At 41.4% G+C, this 22,019-nt stretch overlaps 2 protein-coding genes across 4 annotated transcripts in view; one reads left to right on the forward strand and one right to left on the reverse strand.

Moving 5' to 3' along the window:
- The window catches only part of KIAA1549 (KIAA1549 ortholog), a 93,628-nt gene extending 74,003 nt beyond the window's left edge, over positions 1 to 19,625 (forward strand). Inside the window, exons 18-20 of one of the 2 annotated variants that reach the window (XR_005789151.1) lie at positions 11,080 to 11,225; positions 13,894 to 14,464; positions 14,634 to 19,625. Coding sequence is in view for 1 of the 2 variants with exons in the window: in XM_040471834.1 (XP_040327768.1) it covers positions 11,080 to 11,225; positions 13,894 to 14,148 (401 nt within the window). In the remaining variant the exon portion in view is untranslated. Of the gene's footprint in view, positions 1 to 11,079; positions 11,226 to 13,893 lie in introns of both variants that reach the window. The other variant, XM_040471834.1, reaches the window with a different exon arrangement.
- A 134-nt stretch (positions 19,626 to 19,759) lies between these two features.
- Positions 19,760 to 22,019, reverse strand: part of TMEM213 (transmembrane protein 213) — a 24,379-nt gene continuing 22,119 nt past the window's right edge. For both annotated transcript variants that reach the window (XM_040471841.1, XM_040471840.1), the window contains exon 3: positions 19,760 to 20,551. In XM_040471841.1, coding sequence (XP_040327775.1) covers positions 20,361 to 20,551 — 191 coding nt within the window. In that variant the 3' untranslated portion in view covers positions 19,760 to 20,360. The remainder of the gene's footprint in view (positions 20,552 to 22,019) is intronic.

A 22,019-nucleotide genomic window follows, 5' to 3' on the forward strand; every position in this document is an offset into this window, starting at 1 on the left:
AAATGTTGCTGGACAGTAACCTAGGGAGATTTTTGTTTCATTTGGTTCTCGTGACGGGGGACACTGCTCATAGGTGACAGTCAAGTCCAACATGGCTGAGCTGAGTCTCACATGGCATGTGGCTGGTTGGCCCTGGCAGTTTACCCAGAATTAAAAATTGCTGTTTCATGTCACAGAACTGCATCTCATGAATAGTTGATACTACAAATACCATATTTGTGAATGTTGTTCATTGTTCCTCAAGCGTCTGTGGAGTTTAAGATTTTTTTTTTTGTACAGCTCAGCATGCTTTGGAAAGTCTTCGAAGTTCGTTATACCCATCTGACTGTTTTACTCAAAGTCACTTTTATTTTCATTTCTTCACCTTCCTGTTTGACGGTTTAATAAGAAATTGTAGCTTTAAAAAGAGGAGCTATTACATGTTTGCTTATCTTTTACAGTTTTCTAATTTTCTGGACAATATATACCTTTATAATGTCAACAAGGAACTAGTTTAAGCCTTTTCGAAACTTGTAATAATTGGTGGATAGTGATCCTTTATGGTTTCCTAGGTATTTATTATAGGTTGCATTGTCTATCAGTCAACAACAAAAATATCTCTGGATATCCCACAGGATTTCCCATATTTTACAGGTGCTGTACTTGCAGTGAGTTTTCTTTCTCCTGTTAATTACTGCTTATTTGAACATTGGTGCATATTACATCTCCCAAACAAAATTCAGACAGCTTCATCTTTAATCTGGAAGAATAGAGAAATGGTACATATGAAATATTTGAAGAGGAAGTTATTTTCTAATAATTTCTAATAAGAGATTAAGTTGTATAAAAATTTGTAATAGAAAATATTAAGATATACTGGAAGAGTTACCTTTTGACTATTTAAAATAATCGAATATGTATATGTCTAAAAATTACTAGAAGCAAAGGAAAACAGAATCCAGGGAAGTATTCAGCAGGTATGCCCATGAGGTATTTTTATGAGAGGATGATTCAAAGAAATTGATAAGTGGGCAGACTTCAGAGCCTAAATGGACAAAGGACAGGAAGGATGAATTCACAGAAGGAATATATGTGTGGGGTGTATATCACAGGAAAGTAAACATGAAAGATGCCCAGTTTTGAACATGACTGAAGAAATGCACTTTAAAACCATGGGGAGACACCATTTCAGTCGTGAAACTGTTTTCATAATAACGTAGCAGGACAACATTAACATCCACTTTCTTCTTCTGTACAGTGGGGGTAGTGTGGCTGTTGTGTGGATTACAGAAGATAACAGGTGCAAAGTGCTCAAAATAGTGCCTGACGTGTTGTAAACTTTCAGTGAATATCAGCTGCAATTATTGTTAGTATATTTCCAGTGGTGGTATAAATCATTAAACATTGGGAAAGCAGCTGGGCAGTATGATTTACTAAGCTTTGCATTTGCTAATTCTACTTTTGAGAATCTAGGATCCTCCTCCCCAAAGAAATCCAAATATTGGGGAAAAACGAGTGCAAAGGTGTTTATCAGCACAGTATTCATAATAGAGAATTGTGAGCCCTCTAAATGCCTAGTAATGAGGGGATCAGTGCATAAATTGTGCAGCTGTTTATTATTAATTAATTAATTTCATTTTAGTTTTTTTTATTAAATCCCAGTATACTTAGCATGCAGTGTTATATTAATTTCAGGCATACAATATAGTGATTCAACATTTCTATACGTTACTCAAGTCTTCATCAAGAAAAGTATACTCTTTTTAAAAATTTTTTTTTAAATGTTTATTTATTTTTGACAGAGAGAGAGAGAGACAGAGCACGAGTGGGGGAGGGGCAGAGAGAGAGGAAGACAGAATCCGAAGCAGGCTCCAGACTGTGAACTGTCAGCACAGAGCCCGATGCGGGGCTCAAACTCACAGCCTGCGAGACTGTGACCTGAGTCGAAGTCGGATGCTCAACTGACTGAGCCACCCAGGCGCCCCAGATACTCTTTTTTATTAAGTTTATTTTGAAAGCTTGTGCACATGCATGTGCTCATAAGTGGGGGAGGGGCAGACAGAGAGGGGGAGAGAGAGAATCCCAAGCAGGCTCTGCGCTGTCAGTGCAGAGCCCCCCATGTGGGTCTCGAACTCACAAACCGTGAGATTATGACCTGTGCCAAGATCAAGAGTTGGACTGTTAACTGACTGAGCCACCCAGGCGCCCCAAGTTGTGTCCTCTTAATCCACCTCACCCTTCCCCCCAACCCCCTCCCTTCTGGTAACCATCTGTTCTCTATAGTTAAGAGTCCGTGTTTTTGGTTTCTCTTTTTTTTTCTTTGTACGTTTGTTTTGCTTCTTAAATTCCACATGAGTTAAGTGATACGGTATTTGCCTTTATCTGACTGACTTGTTTCACTTAGCAGTGTACCCTCTAGCTCCATCCATGTTGTTGCAGGTGACAAGATTTCATTCTTTTTATGGCTGAGTAATATTCCATTGTATATATACACCACCTCTTTATCCATTCGTCTATTGATGGACACTTGGGTTGTTTTCACAATTTGGCTATTGTAAGTAATGCTGCTATAAACATAGGGGTGCATATATGGTTTCAAAATAGTGTTTTCATGTTGTTTGGGTAAATACTCAGTAGTGTATTTCTATTTTTAGATCACACGGTAATTCTGTTTTTAATTTTTTGAGGAATCTCCGTACCGTCTTCCACAGTGGCTGCACTAGTTTATGTTCCCCCCAGCAGTGCACAAGTGTTTCTTTTTCTCCACATCCTCACCAACACTTGTTTTTTGTGTTTTTGATTTTAGCCATTCTGACAGATATGAGGTGCTATTTCCTTGTGGCTTTGATTTGCATTTCCCTGATGATGAGATGTCTGTTGGCAATCTGGATGTCTTCTTCGGAGAAATGTCTGTTCATGTCTTCTGCCCATTTTTGACCTGCATTATTTGTTTGTTTGTTTTGGTGTGGAGTTGTGTCAGTTCTTTATATATTTTGGATACTAACCCTTTATTGGTTATGTCATTTGCAAATATCTTTCTCCATTCTGTAGGTTGCCTTTTTGTTTTGCTGATTGTTTCCTTTGCTGTGCAAAAATATTTTATTTTATTTCATTTCATTTCATTTCATTTTATTTCATTTCACTTCATTTTATTTCATTTCATTTTATTTTTTAAGTTTATTTATTTTGAGATAGGGAGAGACGGGGGTGGGGTGGGAAGGAGCAAAGAGAGAGGGAAAGAGAGAGAATCCCAAGCAGGCTCAGCACTGTCAGCGCAGAGCCTGACATAGGGCTCAAACTCATGAACTGTGAGATCATGACCTAGCCAAAATCAAGAGTGGGATGCTTAACTGACTGAGCCACCCAGGTGCCCCCAAAAGCTTTTTATTTTGACGTAGTCCCAATAGTTTATTTTTGCTTTTTTGCCCTTGCCTCGGGAGACATAGCTGGAAAAATGTTGCTGTGGCCGATGTCAGGGACCTTACTGCCTGTGCTCTCATCTAGGATGTTAATGGTTTTAGGTCTCACATTTAGGTCTTTAATCCATTTTGAGTTTATTTTTGTGTAGAGAAAGTGGTCCAGTTTTATTCTTTCGCATGTAGCTGTCCAGTTTTCCCAACATCATTCGTTGAAGAGACTTTTTCCCATTGCATATCCTTGCTTCCTTTGTTAAAGATTAATTGACCATATAATTGTGGGTTTATTTCTGGGCTCTCTGTTCTGTACCATTGATCTGTGTCTGTTTTTGTGCCAGTACCATACTGTTTTTATTACCACAGCTTTTTAGTATATCTTAAAATCTGGGATTATGATAACTCCAGTTGTTTTTTTTTTTCTTTGTCAAGATTGCTTTGGCTCTTTGGGGTCTTGTGTGGTTCCATACCAATTTTAAGATTATTTGTTCTAGTTATGTTGAAAAATGTTTTTGATGTTTGTTTAGTTTTGAAAGAATGCAAGCAGGGGAGGGGCAGAGAGAGAGTGGGACAGAGGATGTCAAGCAGGCTCTGCGCTGAGAGCAAGGAGCCTGATGTGGGGCTCAAATCCATGACTTGTGACATCATGACTTGAGCCGAAGTTGGACACTTAACCAACTGAGCCTCCCAGGCACCCCTATATTGCTGTTGATAGTATGGACATTTTAACAGTATTCTCCTAATCCAGGAGCATGAAATATCTTTCCATTTGTTTGTGTCATCAGTTTCTTCCATCAGTGTTTCTGGTTTTCAGAATGTAAATCATTCACCACTGTAGTTAAGTTTATTCCTAGGTGTCTTATTCATTTCGGTGCAGTAGTAAATGGGATTTTTTTCAAACTTCTCTTTCTGTTACTTCATTATTAGTGTATGGAAGTGCACTAGATTTTTGTGTATTGATTTTGGATCCTGTGACCTTACTGAATTCATTTATCAGTTACAGTAGTTTTTTGGTGGAGCCTTTAGAGTTTTCTATGTTTAGTAGGTATCTGCAGATAGTCAAAGTTTTACTTGTTTCTAACTGATTTGGATGCCTTTTATTTCTTTTTGTTGTCTGATTGCTGTAGCTAGGAATTCCAGTACAATGTTGAATAAAAGTGATGAGAGGGGAGCCTGGGTGGCTCAGTTGGTTGAGCGTCTGACTCTTGATTTCAGCTCAGGTCATGATCTCTCCGGTTTGTGGGTTCAAGCCCCCTGTTGGGCTCTGCAGTGATAGCAGGGAGTCTGCTTGGCATTCTTTCTCTCTTTCCCTCTCTCTATCTGTGCCCCGCCTCCATTCCCTCTCCCTGTCTCTCAAAATAAATAAATAAACTAAAAAAAAAAAAAAAAAAAGTGGTGAAAGTCAACGTTCTTGTCTTGTTCTTCCTGATCTTAGGGGAAAATCTCTCAGTTTTCCACCATTGAGTGTGATGTTAGCTGTGGGTTTTCATATATGGCCTTTATTATGTTGAGGTATTTTCCTTCTAGACCTAGTTTGTTGAGGGTTCTTAGCATGAATGGATGTTTTACTTTGTCACATGCTTTTTCTGCATCTGTTGAAATGATCATATTGTTCTTATCCTTTCTGTTGTTGATGTGATATATCACGTTGATTGATTTGGGAATATTGAATTACCCTTGCATCCCAGGAATAAATCCCACTTGATTGTGGCAAATGAGTTTTTTAATGTGTTGTTGGATTTGGTTTGCTAATATTTTGTTGAGGATTTTGTATTTATGTTCATCTGAGATATTGGCCTGTAGTTTTCTCTTTTTGTGTTGTCTTTATCAGGGTAATGCTAACCTCACAGAATGAGTTTGGAAGCTTTCCTTCCTGTTTTTTGGAATACTTTGAGAAGAATAAGTATTCTTTAAATGTTTGGTAGAATTAATCTGTGAAGCCATTTTTTCATAGACTTTTGTTTGTTGGGAGCTTTTTGATTACTGACTTGATTTTATTACTGGTAATCAGTGTGCTCAAATTTTCTATTTCTTCCTGATTCAGTTTTGGGAGGTTATTTGTTTCTAAGAATTTATCCATTTCTCCTAGGTTATCCAATTTGTTGGCATATAATTTTTCGTAATCTCTTAGAATCCTTTGTATTTCTGTGGTGTTGGTGTTATTTCTCCTCTTTTGTGTCTGATTTTGTTTATTTGAGTCTTTTTTTTTTTCTTTTTGATGAATCTGGTTTAAAAGCTTATCAGTTTTGTTTGCGTTTTGAAAGAACCAGCTCCTGTTTTTCATTGATCTGTTCTATTATCTTCTTAGTTTCTATTTCATTTATTTTTGCTCTAATATTTATTATTTTCTTCCTTTCATTGGTTTTGGGTTCTGTTTGTTCTTTTTCTGGCTCCTTTAAGTGTAAGCTTAGGGTATTTATTTGAGATTTTTCTTGCTTCTTGAGGTAGGCCTATATTGCAATAGGCTTCTCTTTTAGATCAGCTTTTGCTGCATCCCAAAGATATTAGGCCATTGTGGTTTTTTTTCTTTTTTTCATTTGTCTCCCTGTGTTGTTTGATTTCCTCTTTGATTTCTTGGTTGACCCATTCATTGTTTAGCAACATGTAATTTAACCTCGATGTATTTGTGGTCTTTCCGTATTTTTTTTTGTGGTTGATTTCTTGTTTCATGGTATTGTGGTCAGAAAAGATGCATGGTATGACTTAAGTCTTTTTGAATTTGTTGAGACTTGTTGGTTTTGTGGCCTAACATGTGATCTATTCTGGAGAATGTTCTTTGTGCACTTCAAAAGAATTTAACCTTCGTGTATTTGTGGTCTTTCCATATTTTTTTCTTGTGGTTGATTTCTAGTTTCATGGTATTGTGGTCAGAAAAGATGCATGGTATGGCTTCATTCTTTCTGAGTTTGTTGAGACTTGTTTTGTGGCCTAACCTGTGATCTAGTCTGGAAAATGTTCCTTGTGCACTTGAAAAACATGTGTATTCTGTTTTGGGATAGAATGTTCTGATATATGTTAAATCCAAGTGGTCTAATGTGTTATTCAAAGCCACTGTGTCCTTGTTGATTTTCTCTTTGGATGATCTATCCAACAATGTAAGTGGTATGTTTAAATTCCCTACTGTTATTGTATTACTATTGATACTTCCTATATGTTTATTAATAGCTGCTTCCTGTATTTGGGTGCTTCTATGTTGGGTGCATAAATATTTGTAATTGTTATATCTTCTTGTTGGATTGTTCCCTTTATGACTATGTAGTGTCCTTTGTTGTCTCTTGTTACAGTCTTTGTTTTAAAGTCTATTTTGTCTGATATAAGTATTGCCACCCCAGCTTTCTTTTCACTTCCATTTGCATGATAAATATTTTTTCATATCTTCACTTTCAGTCTGCATGTGTCTTTAGGTCTGAAATGAGTCTCTTGTAGGCACCTTATAGATGGGTCTTGCTTTTTTTATCCATTCTATCACCCTGCATCTTTTGATTGGTGTATTTAGTCCATTTATGTTCAAAATAATTATTGATAACTTTTTTGTACTTACTGTCATTTTGTCACTTGTTTTACAGTATTTTTGTAGTTCTTTTCTGTGCTCGTCTTCTCTTACTCTCTTATCTCGTGGTTTGCTGGTTTAATTTAGTGATATGCTTGAATTCCTTTCTCTTTATTTTTTCATATTTATTACTGGTTTTTCCTTGTGGCTACCATTAGGTTTATATAGAATATCTTATGCATATTGCAGTCTATATTAAGTTGATCGTCACTTGAAGTTGAACCCATTTAGTTGAACGCACTAAATTTTTACTCCTCTCCCTCCCGTGTTTTAGGTATATGGTGTCATATTTTCCATCCTTTTATTTTGTAAATCCCTTGACTGATTTTTATGGTTGTGCTTAATTGTAGAGCTTTTGTGCTTCCTATTTTTCTTATTCTTGCTTATGTTCTCTTGTTTCCACTCAAAGATCCCCTTTAACATTTCTTGTAGGGCTAGTTTAGCGGTGGTGAATTTCTTTAACTTTTGTTTGTCTGGGAAACTCTTTGTCTCTCCTTCTATTCTGAATGATAACCTTGCTAGATAGAGTGTTTCTCGGTTGCAGGTTTTGTTTTTGTTTTTGTTTTCCTTTCAGCATTTTGAATATATCATGCCACTCTCTTCTGGCCTGCAAAGCTTCTGTTGAAAAGTCCACTGATAGCCTTATGGGGTTTCCCTTGTATGTAACTGTTTTCTTTTCTCTTGCTGTTTTTAAAACTCTCTTTTTATCACTACTTTGTGCCATTTTAATTACTATGTGTTTTGTTGTGGACCTCCTTGGGTAGATTTTGTGGAGGGCTCTCCGTGCCTCCAGGATCTGGATTTTTATTTCCTTCCTCAGATTTGGGAGGTTTTCAGCTATTATTTCTTCAAATAAATTTCTGGCCCATTTTCTCTCTCTCCTTCTGGGATCCTTCTAGTGCAAATCTTGTTGTACTTGATTGTATTGCTGAGTTCCCTTAATCTATTCTCATTTTTTATCCTGTTGAGTTTTTTGGTTTTTGTTTGTTTGTTTGTTTGTTTGTTTTCAACGTTTTTTATTTATTTTTGGGACAGAGAGAGACAGAGCATGAACGGGGGAGGGGCAGAGAGAGAGGGAGACACAGAATCGGAAACAGGCTCCAGGCTCCGAGCCATCAGCCCAGAGCCTGACGCGGGGCTCGAACTCACAGACCGCGAGATCGTGACCTGGCTGAAGTCGGATGCTTAACCGACTGTGCCACCCAGGCGCCCCTGTTTGTTTGTTTTTAAGAAGACCTGGCTAGCTACATGCCAGGAAACCAATTCCCTTTATTAAAATAAAATTAGAAATATTAAGGACTATGCCTTCTGACTTGTATTTTTACAACAAAGATGGTGTAACATATTAAGAGAGATCAATACATCTGCAGAGGCAAAGAAAGCTTTACCAAAACATGAACCACTAAGAAAGAAAAACTAGACATATGTGGCACAGCATGTTGAAAATGGTTAGGATTTAAAAGAAATTAAAAAAAAAAAAAAGAGTGGAACCTTTCAGGGTTCCTGGCACACTGCCACACTTAGGGCGCCTCTTTGGATGGACTCCTGCCAAGGGCATTTTGGAGGGGGTGTGTCTGCAGGAGAATGCGGGAATAGGGTGCCTGGTATTAGCAAGGTTTCTCAGTTCTGCCCTGGGAGGAACCTGGAGCCACTTTGGAGAGGTGCTAAGGGTGGGTGGGAGGGGGTAGGTCCACAGAGGAGTGCAGGGGTGCAGTGCACGGTTAGCGAGCTCGGTGGAGAGTATTTGTGCTGCACTGGTTCCCGCAGGTGTCACCTATATAGGCTGAGGGGCAGGGCAGGGAAGTGACACCTCTATATCCCAGGCATTTTTCAAACTGCTGCTTCTATGCTGTATCTAAGTGGAGCTGTTTGTTGTCTTGTCTCTTTAAGGGTGGGGACTCTGTTTCCTCTTGCCCTCTGACTACCAGAGTTGAGTCTGCTTGTTTTTAAAGTTTCGGGTGTTCAACCCCACTGATTGTAAGAATTCATGAAGTTAAGCTCCTCTGGTTTTTCAAAGCCAAATGATAAGGGGGTTTGTCTTCCCAGTTTGAGTCCCCTGTGCCTGGGGTGCCTGGTGTGGGGTCTGCTCCTCACCCTTTCCTCTACTTGAAGTGACCCTCCCTCCTGAGGACAATCTGGAGGGTCCGTTTGGTTCCTGACTATGCCTCTGCCCTCCCTACCCTTTTGGATATGGCCTCTTCACTGTGTTTAGTTGTGGAGAGTCTGTTCTGCCAGACTTCAGGTCGTTTTCTGGGTTATTTACACTGATGTGGGTGTTATCTCGGTGTCAGTGTGGGACGAGGTGAGCCTCAGATCCTTCTATTTCGCCACCTTCTCTGGAAGTCCCCAAGTGTGTAGCTATTTAAAATGAAGAGCTCAGAAGGAATCAGAAAAAGAGGATTTAAGATTTCCCAATTGCCTCTTATGTTTATAGTACTTGACCTATTTTATCTCTTTCAATTCTGAAAATAACATCATGAAGTGGGTGTTTTTTCCCCATGTGAGAAATGAGGCATCAGGGCTCAGTGGGAGTGGTAGCCGGCTGCCCAAGGTCACAGGGCTGTCACTGCTGGGGCTGGAATGCAAACCCAGGCTTCCTGGGCGTGATGCCCCACTTGAATCATGGGGAAAGCCCGTGCCGTATTGTTAAGTAAACAAAGCAAGATACAGAATTGTGTCTGAATTATGATTTCGACTACCATTGCACTTTTAACACAAAGGTATGCTTTTCTGTCTGTGCACTTGTGTGCACCTTGGTAAATGCTGGGGAACAGTGTGCTACATTTTTGTTCTTTGCAGGATTTGCTCAACCAGTATCTGTTGAGCAAACCGTACTGATGGTCCTAATAATTTTATTTTTTTAAGTTTGTTTATTTATTTTGAGAGAGGCAGTGCAAGCGGGGAAGGGGCAGAGAGAGAGGCAGAGAGACAGAATCCCAAGGAGGCTCTGCACTGGCAGTGCAGCATGGGGCTCGAAGTCACAAACTGCAAGATCACGACCTGAGCTGAAGTGGGATACTTAACTGACTGAGCCTACCAGGTGCCCTGGTCCTGATAATTTTAATCAATTTTATGAAACTTCAGCAATTGGCAAGAGCTCTTCTGCGTACATTGCTCTGACAGGAGCCTAGCAGGGTTTTTTTCTGACCTTTAGCATTTAGTTATTACAGATCCAAATGAAACTGTGCCATTCCTTTGTTTAAAAACATGTATTTGGTTCATGGAGGCTGTTACTTTGACAGCTAGAGTAGGAGAAGGCTGGAAGAAGGAGAGGGCCGCCTTCCCTACCTCTGAAATCTCTGAACCTCGTAGGGCCAGTCTGCACAGCATAGACAGATTTGATGATCCTGGGAGCATTTGGGAACAAGTATTTGATTTCCCAGAGCTTAAAGGTCACTTTTTTGTCTCCCTTCATCTATGGAGTAGGGATATACCCATATGCCATAAGTTGATGGAGTAGGAAAATATGTCATTTACAGCCTGGCCTTCATAGCTCCCCGAGGCCACAGCATGTCTATGTGTAGAGAATGAGCTGTAGAGAGACTCCTGGCTTTGCCATCAGCACAGCTCCCTGAAGAGGCTGGGTGGGTGGCTTTAAAATTTTAATTATGACATGCCTAAGTTGTGGAAACAGTGTAAGTATAGTGAACATAAATGTACGTAAACATTCTGAAATCAAAGAAATACACACCCTGCCTTTTAAGAACAAATACATACTGCATTTTCTCTCCTCGTGAGTCTCAGAAACACGAGCACACAGGAGCCAGGTTTCAGCTTTCTCCAAAACCTTTCCCTTCTTTCTTTGGAACCAATAAGATCATCCTTCTTTATAACCTCTTGGAAATGAGTGGAAAGGCCCTCTGCTATAGCCTTTATTCCCCGTCCTCTGATGTCTGTATAGGAACATAAGAACATCACTGTTAGGCACCGTATTAAACGGAAGTAAGAGGAACCAAGAAATCCACAGTCCGTTTTTCCTAGGAAGTATCATCCTCTGGAGATGGAATTGGGGCCGTGTTTGAACAACGCTTGTATCCCTCGTCCGTAAGGAAGATCTGTAGCCAAAACCCAAGCGTCTTGCCAGGCGACTTCGCTTCTCAACAAGTGTTGACCCAAGTGCCCGCTCTGTTCCTTCAGGCTCCCAGATTCAGCACCTGACCCAGGTGGGGATTGCAAGCAGAATTGGAGCCCAGCCAGTGGAAATCCCACCGAGCAGAGGCGGCCAGTATGGGGGACCAGGCTGGCCTTCCTACGGGGAGGATGAAGCGGGCCGAAGAGAGGCTGTGAGTGTCTTGGGTGTGGGTCATCACGGAATAATCACTTAATTTAGCTGCTTCTGCCTCTGCTTTGAGGATCGCTCTTTAAAACCTACATACATAAAAATTGTAACTAACTCCCTCACTTTTTTCTCCATAAGTGTATTTTTGCCTACAGTTTTTAGATCATAAATTCCCACCCACCGAGAGGGGGAGAGTACTGGCATTGAACTTTTCAAAAGTGTATCATCTTTCTTGAGGCAGATTTTAGACTTAAAGTAGTGAATTTTTGAAAATAACCTTGCAGAAAAAGTAATAAAAGTGATGTTCGTTACATTAAAATCTGGACAGAGACCTATAAGTAACAGCTACTTTGAAAATTTTTCCAATTTTTTTATATTGTGGTAAAACACACATAATACAAAATTTACCATCTTAACCCTTCCCAGTTCTCAGTTCAGTGGTTTCTAAAGTTTTTTTTTTTTTTTTTCAACGTTTATTTATTTTTGGGACAGAGAGAGACAGAGCATGAACGGGAGAGGGTCAGAGAGAGAGAGGGAGACTCAGAATCGGAAACAGGCTCCAGGCTCTGAGCCATCAGCCCAGAGCCTGACGGGGGGCTCAAACTCACGGACCGCGAGATCGTGACCTGGCTGAAGTCGGACGCTTAACCGACTCCGCCACCCAGGCGCCCCCCAGTTCAGTGGTTTCAAATACATTCATGATGTTGCACAACCATCACCCCCATCCATCTCCTTGGCATTTTTCATCTTGTAAAATGGGAAGTGTGTGCTCATTAGACACTAAGTGCCCTTTGCCTCTCCCCCAGCTACAGGCAACCACAATTCTGCTTTCTGTCTCACTGATTTTAACTTTCAAGTAGTGAATGTGAACCTGTAGGTGACTAAAATCTGGACTTGATCTTTGGTGCTACTGTTGTATACACGTGTATGATCTCACATGCCTACTTGCTCACCATTTGTGCTTTGTTGTGGGCTAATCAACGTCCTATCCATTATGACCCCCACAAGATGCTTCTGCCGTCATCTCACAGGTTGGAGCATTCCAAGGCATAGGGTTTCTTTTAGAGGCTTCTCCTTGCTTTGACTGCTCCTTTGTAGGAATGGAGTCAATACGGGCACAGGTAATTTCCACAAATGATTTCCTTCATTTTTCTCAAGACTTTTACATGCATTTATGTGTCTTTCCAGCAGACACTCTAAATTCTTTTCATGGCCAGATGGTTCTACTATTCAGAGAAAGAAAATTAACTCCAGAATGTAATTTTCCCCTATCAGATATGCTCTTATACTTAGAATCTCAGGTGTCTACTTGACATTTGCTCACACTTTTCTTTTTCTGCCTTCGTTGTGCCCAGCTTATTTTTTTTACTGTGCTTTGTGTTTTCCTATCAGATCTAGTGTTCACTTTATACTGCCTCTTTTATCACTCTTTGGAAATGTGAAATGTAGAAATATTCTAGAGCTTGAATGCCATGTTTACCATTAGGCTAATTTTTAGCATAAGTGAAACCACAGATTTAGTACTTACATGTACATCCAAAGAGAGATTTTTCACTGAAAAAATATGAAAAAAAAAATCACTGAAAAGTATAATTCTGGTCAAATGAATGCCAAATTAATTTATATTATGTAAATACAGGCAAAACTCTCGTGTGTTACAGTACAGATAACTATTTTAAAATGTTTATTTTTTAGAGAGAGAGAGCGTGTAGGGAGGGGCAGAGAGAGAGGGAAACAGAATCCCAAGCAGGCTCTGTGCTCTTAGTGCAAAGCCTGACATGGGGCTTGATCCCACGAATCCTGAGATCATTATCTGAGCCAAAATCAACAGTTGGACGCTCAACCGACTGAGCCACCCAGGTACCCCAGTGCAGATAACTTTTTTTTTTTTAATGTTTGTTTATTTTTGAGAGACTGAGAGAGAGCGTGAGCAGGGGAGGGGCAGAGAGAGAGGGAAACACAGAATCCAAAGCAGGCTCCAGGCTCTGAGCTGTCAGCACAAAGCGCGACAGGGGGCTTGAACTCATAGACCACGAGATCATGACTTGTGCTAAAGTCAGACGCTTAAACCAACTGAGCCACCCAGGTACCCCAGTGCAGATAACTTTTTAAAGAAAAAGGTCTGCAGAACAGTCAAAAGACACACATGAATAAAATGGAAAACGATTTTGTGACCTTGTGCGTGTTCTGTGGTCTCAGCATGTGTCACAGGCACACCCTCCCAAAGCTCCAGGCCCAGAGCAGAGGCAGTTCTTGTCATTTGCTCTGCAGGGACTTGCTCACCTCTTCCAGCTCTCAGATGCCCACGTTTGACCTTTCACCTCCCCCGGGAAGGGACCCCAGCTCTCCAGGTCCCTTCCTGTTCTCCCAGTGGACCACTGACCTCCACACATAGAGGCCCAGAGACTTGGCCAACCTCATCATTCCTTCTGTCTGCTTTTAAGCAAGTATTTATTAGGCATCTGTGAAGTCCAAGGGTTTCTTTATTGTACTGCTCCCCCTCCAGCACTTTTTCCACAGTCTGTCCATCCCACCTTGAGGCCTGATTGGAGAGCCAGGGTGGGTGGGCAGTGGTCAGACGTCATCCTGGGAGTACACCTACCACCAGCGAATTTGACTTTCCCTCCTGTTCTTACGTGGGAAATACAGTAACATTTGCCATGTTCTTTCAGACGCACATGCTTGGCCATCAGGAGTATTCTTCCTCACCGCTGTTCCAGGTGCCAAGGACTTCAGGCAGGGAGCCCTCCGCTCCTCCTGGGAACCTCCCACACAGGGGGCTGCAGGGCGCGGGGCTGGCTTATGCCACCAGCTCCACAGAAGACCTCCAGCCCGGCCACTCCTCGGCTTCTCTCATCAAAGCGATCCGCGAGGAGCTCCTCCGGCTTTCCCAGAAACAGACCGCCGTGCAGAACTTCCACAGCTGATCGGCCTCGCCTTGCAGATTTGCCAAGTATCTGCTTCCCGTGGAAGCAAGACTAAGTGGAAATCAACTGAGTGGGTGTTTATAAGAGGATGTGCATCTCCTGGGCTAGGCACCCATGTAAGGGAGCAAGTTGCAATTTTAGAAGATGCCATAAGTCACATGACAGCTCATGATGCTTTTAATCGGTTGGCAATTTTTTGACCACTTGGGTTTCAGTCGAAATTTACGTACTTTTGGCCAAAAGCCAGCAGCACTTCATGAAGACAAACCATACGACTAAGCTAACAAAAATCACTAAATTAGTCTCCTTTTTAAAGGTAAAGGATGAAAATTGTGTAGATGGTTTAGGGATTATTGGAATCCAGCGTTTCTGTGGGAAGATGTGATTCAGACTGGTTTGTATGATGAACTTGCTGCTTTGTTTTTTGAGAAAAGAGATTTGAAGACATTTTATTAACAGCTTGATTTTCCTCTTTTTCTCCATAGGAACATATTTTAATAGTCATATTAACAACAAAAATACTAAGACTGTTTGGGAATTTACAGAGCTACTAGTGAGAAACCAAATGATAGATTGTAGAGCCTGATGATTCCAAAAGAAGCCATCATCTGCATTTTTCCTTCTACTTCTGGTGCTACAGCTCCGAGGGCCCCCTTCACCTTTATGTCTGTGAAATGCAAACTTTGGCTTTTTCAGTGGAAGAGTATGTTGAGGATTTCATTTTGTCCTAGGGAGGAGAAAACAAACAAAAAAACCTCCCAGCACGGGGAGGGGAAACGTTACTATTTATTTGGTTATTCAAAATACATATCGAAGTTTAGATTTACATTCTTAAGTGTATTTGCTGTTTAATTAATTGGGCGCACGTGACTGCCAATAGCATCCCATCTCAGCGCATGCCGTCAGTAAGGCCAGTGCTAGAGGAGGCGGCTTTCAGGAGGTCATAACTAATCCTTGCACTTAGCTGATGAGTTGCTCGCAAATCACATTTGAATGAGAAATCTCCCACGAGCAAAAATTGTCTATGAAAACTCCTAGGGCCAACAGATTGTTATGCACGAGTGCATTTCTAGTAATCACGTTCTCTGTGTTCAAGACCTGGAAATGAAATGGAGTTCGGTCCAGCCTCTCTGTAATAAATCAAGAAATGTAAAGAGGAGCTTTGAGGACCACAAGGGAAAGGAGGGAGTTGCTCCCAGTTTCTGATGGTATTGTGCACGACCGCTGAGTGACTGTTCAAACCATCTTACATCCTTGGGGCCTGACAGAGGGTATCGCCTCTCTTGAGATTCACTCTTGAAGTAAACATTTCCCTACTTCCCAGATTAGAGGAAGGATCATAATAATAAGGGCCGTTCTGCTTTCTGGTACTTGAGTGAAGTTCAGAAGAAAAACAGATAACTGATTTCCACTCTGAATCCTTTTTTATTAGATCAACTATTACTTTTAACTAACCAGAAATCAACAGGCAGAATTCAGGACTCTGAGGAATCAAAATCTGCATCAAATTTTAAGAACCCTGCAACAGCTGAAGTAGGTTTCCAAAATGTAATCACTGGGGGCCAGAATCGTTTTAGCACTTCCTCATTGAAGTCTGTCAGATGGTCTTAGGATACAGGGCATCTCGCTTCTGGGAAGTTAAATGTAGCCATTTCATCCCTGCCCCTCTGGAAGAGAAGGGGCACAGGAGAGGAAGTCTCTCGAGGATGTTAAAGGAACGGAGACCCCTTTTCAGGCAGCCCTCAAAGGCTCCAAGGAGTGTGGGAGAGAAGACCCCCCTCTGGGCTTGATTTCTTACCTCTCAGTCTTGGTCACATACCAGACTCTCCCCAAAATGGAGTACTTTGCATGTCATTCAGAAATACCAGGTTTCCCGATACCCAAGCAGAATTTTATTTGGGACGTCTTAACAGTGAGTTCAGACTGTGTGACAGCAAATGGAATAAACACAGGCTCCCTTCTGTTCTGCTCAGTGTTGTGTTTGTACCCAGTGTGCTAAGAATCATTACCTCCTGTGTCCATCACAGAACCAGATGTCTGTTCTCCAGGGAGCTGCAGTAGGGGATCTTGATGCCTTTCAGATGAGCATGAAAGGATTCTACCTGTATTGTTGTGCTTAGAATTGATACACTTTTAAGCAAATGTCAAGACCAAAGATAACCTGTGATAACCGGTGGTGTGTGGTGTGATGTGAGCAGGCCCGTGGGATCACAGCGTTCGTGAGTTGGTCGTAAACCACACTTGGTCTGCACTTGTGTTCTCTAAACACCTGCAGCAGTCTACCTGTCACAGAACTCAGGACAGACTAACTGTTGTGGGGAGCACCACACCCAAGTGGATCTCCGGATGCTCAGTTAACGTGATCTACTTAAAAGAAAGGTCCTCATGTCGATCGTGGGTGGCCTTGGAGTTCTAAAATGAAAAGTTAAATTTTGTGTCTCTTTTTCCTTAGTTTGAAAGTTCTAGTGGTAATAACGCAAGCTATGAAGTTGAGTTACAGTTTTAGAGAGAGTTGGAGAAATGATCGTTTTCAGAGACTACTCTGTCACCAACTTGCTGTGTCAGGTCCATTCCTGAGCCTCATTCTCCTCATCAGCTGAATGAGAACAGACCTCCCCTGCCCACCTCCCAGAATTTCTTGTTTTGAGATTCACATGTGCTCATATGTGCAAACAGCCTTTGAGGAGGGAGCACAAAGCTTGGTGAAATGTGAGATGTTATCTGTATGATTGCACTGGGATTGGACAGCCTGATACGCTGTCATCTACCAGTGAATGAATTCACGTGGAGGTAACCAGAGCAAAACTAAGGTCTCCGTGTGTCTCTTCTTCTCTCCCGATTTGCTTTAAATTCGCTTCCGTTGCCATTAATTTCAAAACAGTGTTTATCAAACATCTTTCTGCTCATGATTTTTTGCTGTTTGTAGCACCAAAAAAGTCACCATGAGCCCTGTGTTCTGAGATCTTAGAGTCTAAGGCAGATAGCACAGATGGGTATAAAAGACAGAAGAAGATACAGATACATAATGTGGTGTGAACGTCAGAAAGATTCATTGAAAATACACCAGTGCGTTGGGTACTCAGGAGAAGGGAAGTTGCACTTTGGAAACCACGGGGTTCTGGGGAGAAGCCCACTTGAGAAGCTACTGTAATGAAGACGGGGGAGCTGGTGAGATGGCAAGGAAAGAGCTGGGAGTAGGCCTGAGGAAGGACGTAGAAAGTGGGCGAAGCTGTCATTGGACATGAACTTGATCTGCTGCAGTATGAGGACAGGATCCCTAACCGCACTCTGTAAGGAGTTTTAATAAAACAAGAGGAGGAAATGGGACTGTGAGAACGGGTTTGCAGTAGTACAGCAAGAAAATGGCCAGGTCCGCGAAGAAGGTCTGCTCAGCAAGAGACCCAGTCTGGAGGAGGGAAGAGAAAGGTACCAAGAACTGCTGGAGGAACCAATTATAAAGTATGAAAATATTGCAAGAATTCCACCAAGGTTTATGGCATAGAGCCGATCTCAGTGGTCAGCCCTAAAACCACATTAAATCCTTTGTGGAGCAGAGTAGGTTATAAATAAATACATTCCACTTCTTTGTAGCTACCTACACAATTCTCTCCAGATTTTATTTAATTTCAGAATATGGTTTGATTTTGGTGGCATATGACTTTTGAGCAGCAGACTAAGCGGGTTTTGCCAACCGGACTTTTCGGGGCGTGAGGCCTGTGATGCAAAGCACAGGTGAGAGGGGCACCTGAAGGCTTTGGGCCGAAACAGGTAATGCTGTGCTTCTTGAGCCTCCCATTTAACTGTGTACAGGGTCAGTGTTTACTGTATTCGCACTTCTTAGTGCTCCAGTGGCCAAACCGGTCACTCGGACACCGATTTGCTTTTGCAGTAATTCACACGTTAATCATTACATGAACTTCCCGTCCCCTTTCCTACTGGATTCTCAGACGTGAATGAATTTGCTGGTTGAAAGGAAAGCTGGTTGAGGTTCTGGGCAGGGGAGAAGGGGGCTTCCAGTCTTAAGTACCACACTGACCTCTGCTCGAGGTGAGTTGCAGCCATTCCATTTCTACCTCCAAAGCCAGTCTCCAGAGCCTGCTTATCCACATTTGTCCCGGCGGGAGGGTGAGGGGGTCTGCTTCTGTACCTGCACACTGACCATTTGATCACAAAATGCATTTTTATGGGATGGTAACTTGAACTTCATTCTGACATTTAATCCAATGCATTAATGGATATTCTTGTAACAGGTGAGAGGGGTTTCTAAGAGCAACTGCTGTAACATACTCATAAAATGTAACAGGCTCACACTTACTACCTAATGAATAAGGGGTGTGTATATTTCAGGTTTCTTTTGATATTTTTGGAGGCAACTTTCAGTGTTTAGGACTCCTCTCTCTGGTATTAAAAAGACTTGAAAACTGAAACCTCACGGTACGATCCTAATTCCATGCTTGTGTGTGTTAACAGTACATTTGAGAATTTATCTTAAGAACACGCAGCAGCATTGAAATTTAGGAACAGCATTTTAAATGCCTTTGGAAACATGAAACAAAGTTAGGAACCCGCAAGCAAGTGAGAGAAGGAATGAATGTCTTAAGCTGAGGTGGTCTAGTCCAAATTAGTTTCCCACAGGGTAGTTATGCAGGCTCCTTGCTTTGCCTTTCTTCCTCTGGGTTGCTCTGCCCTGGGGCCACTTCACATTTAAAGAAAGAGTGAATAGTAGAAGGGACAGAGATTTTGAGTCGCTTGGTCCCTGATTCCACCGGAACTTTCTGGACAACTTGGAGCGTCGTGAAGGGTCTCATGCCCCCGATTCAAGTATTCATGACTTGACAACCTAAGTGTGCAGGTTAGGAAGAGCACAGGGCCAAGTTCAAGCCAGACACCCTGTGCTGTTCCTCTTGTTCATGGGGGGAAAGAAGGAGGGCTTTCACCGACTAACGCACTTGCTCTAAGCACCAGAGGGCTCACTTCAGGAAGGGGTATACACTCTGCTTAGCCCTCCTCCAGAGCATCTTCGAAGGAGCATGGGGATTGGGCTCATTACCCTTGCAGGAAAGGAGGCTCAGCAGAGCCGTTCTGGGATACCTGCTTGTCTCCTCCTACTTTGTCAAGGTCCACGTTCCTCTGACTCTTCCTGCACTCTCCTTCCTGGATTGTGAGTGATAATGTACGAAAATACGCAGAGTCAATTGAGGCCACTTGTGGCATCAATACTGCAACTTGAACTTGACAATCATGGTTTGCTGGTCTCAAACGGGCACTTAAATTTCAGTGTGGGCACATGATTTAGTAATCGAACCTTCTATTTGTCAGTTATGTTTCTACCCTTCAATTAGCTGCACTGTTTTCTAATGTGCTGTAGAGTTTTTGAAATAATTTATGCAAGTGTTTGGTTTCCATGTTTACAATTTATACTGCTTTCCTAGCATTTTAAATGGAAATGTCAATAAATGCTATGAATTGGTGTCAAATGATATTTTTCTGTTTCTTTCCTTTGTAACGTGATCATTTTTTTCATTTGTGAAATGTGATGGTTGAAGGAGATGATCTTTTTCTCTAATTTTTGTGGCCCTGGCGAGAACACCTACGACTTCGATTTTCTGAGGAATTAAGTGGAAAGGAGTCTCGTCAGCCTGTGGAATTCGCAGAATTGTTTTCACTCCCCTGGGTTGGTGCCACCCCCTTCTGCTCACTGTGTTTTGCACTAATCAAATTGATGCTTGCAGATTCATTTAGGAATTAAAAGATTAGGACTCTACAAAAGATTAGGACTCTACCTTTATCTAGAAAGGTAAATGAGAAGATCAAAGTCTGCACAATCTTGAAAGGTAATAGGGTCAACCTGGAGTTGTTTATGAAACCTAAGACAACGCCTGGAAATGGAGGAAAGCCAAGGGAACAAAATGCCGTAGAACATAACAACGAGATGAAATGTGAAAACCTGGATGGGATCCTGGAGCAGCGAGAACAAAACAAATGACATTAGAGGAAAAAAAAAAAAAAAACAAAAAACCAGTGGAACCCAAATAAAGTCCCTAGGCTAGTCAGCGGTATTGTGCAAAGGTTAATTTTGTTGGTTTTGCTAACTTTACTAGGATTACTAAGACTTCTCTTAATGTCAGTAAAGGACATGCAGAAACACTATTTTTACAGCTTCTCTCGAAATCTAAAATCATCTAAAAATTTTACAACAAGTTTGATGCAGATCAAGCCCCTAGACCCGTGCAGAGGCTCACGTGAGCCTTCCATGGGCACCCACAGCCCAGCACCTGCCGTGCTCCTCTGGGCGGCCAGCTCTTGCTGAAGTCGGAACCGTGGTTAGCAGCTGCAAGTCGTGGGCGAAAATAAACCTTCATGAAGGAAAAGTCACAGGAGCAACCACAAGGAGAGTTTGGACCTAAAAAATCAGAAAAAAATAGACCACTATGAATGAGACCTTCAAGTATGTTTTAAATGATTAAGAGGTTTAATGTTAAAGAGAAAAGCCTAGTAAGCAACAGAATAGGATATTATGAAAGTTGAAGCACATTCGACAAAACCAAATATTAATCCTTGAAGGAAAAATAAAGGAAATTTAAAGCATACACATGCACGCACAATGGCCAGATACTCTGGTGTTTTTGACATAGCTGAAGAAGCAGTCATTGTGGTAGTTTTGATGAATAGATCCTTATGTTTTAGTAAACACAGCTTTAGATTAAAAACAAAAAATAAAATACAGGGTAGACTAACTGGCACACCTCGTTCCCCTAAGGGGAACGTTAGATGTTCTGCATGCAAATCGCTTCAAAACTATAGAAGAACAAGGAGTTACCAGAAGTAGCTAAGGCTTACGAGAAAGGTCGGGCTGGTCCCATGCCCAGACCTCGAACACCGAGTTGACATGAATATGAATTTAAACTGTAATTGGCATTTCTTTTCCCTCTGTCTCCTCTTCCATATTATACCTGCCAAGCATAGCTTAAGGTAAAAAGAAAACGAGAAACTGTAGCATTCCCAAGAGAGAGAGCCTTTGGACCAGTGTCTGAGATAGTCACACTAACGAAATGTTTTTATTGTTGTTGGACCACCTGCTATTTGTTTAGTAACTTTTTTCCTCTAAAGATCTCCTGAACGTTCCTTGCTACACCCTCATGAGGAATAAATGAGGCTGGTGTAGGCTTGATTTTTCCTGTGTTGAGGACTTGAAAAATTACAGCCCCATGTCCAGGTAACCCACATTTGTGTAGTTGAATGATTTTTTGCTGTACTCTTGCCAAAGGATAGCATTCAGAAGCGTAAAATAGAACATGTCTAGAAAACTTACTGTGAACTTGCTTTAGAGTGGCTGTGTCATGGGTGGTTTATACCAGTGTCTTGAAAATTCAGCAGTGTAAATACTTAGGTTTTGATTCTGCGAAATGATGATATGCCTTAAATCAGTGGTTTTCTTTCAGCATCTTAAAGTTCTGAGATTGTTCTTTAAAAAAAATTTTTTTTAACATTTATTTACTTTCGAGAGAGAGAGAGAGAGATTGAGAGAAGAGAGCACAAGCCAGGGAGTGACATGGAGAGAGGGAGACACAGAATCCAAAGCAGGCTCCAGGCTCTAAGCTGTCAGCGCAGAACCCGATGCGGGGCTTGAACTCACAAACTGTGAGATCATGACCTGAGCTGAAGTTGGATGCTTAATCAACTGAGCTGCCGAGGCACCCCAGAATTCTGAGATCGTTCTAAAGGAAACAGTACAAAGAGTTAAAAGAGAGAGAAAGAGAATGGCTTAAAAGCTGAAATGGGGTTGCTGATTTCAGTACAAATGAATGTTGGTCTTTTTTTCCCAACAGTAGTTGTGCACTGTGGTTGCTTTTTTTAAAAAAAAAAAAAAA

Source organism: Herpailurus yagouaroundi, unplaced genomic scaffold, assembly GCF_014898765.1.
Source record: "Herpailurus yagouaroundi ecotype Mexico unplaced genomic scaffold, PumYag 100, whole genome shotgun sequence".
Lineage (NCBI taxonomy): Eukaryota > Metazoa > Chordata > Mammalia > Carnivora > Felidae > Herpailurus > Herpailurus yagouaroundi.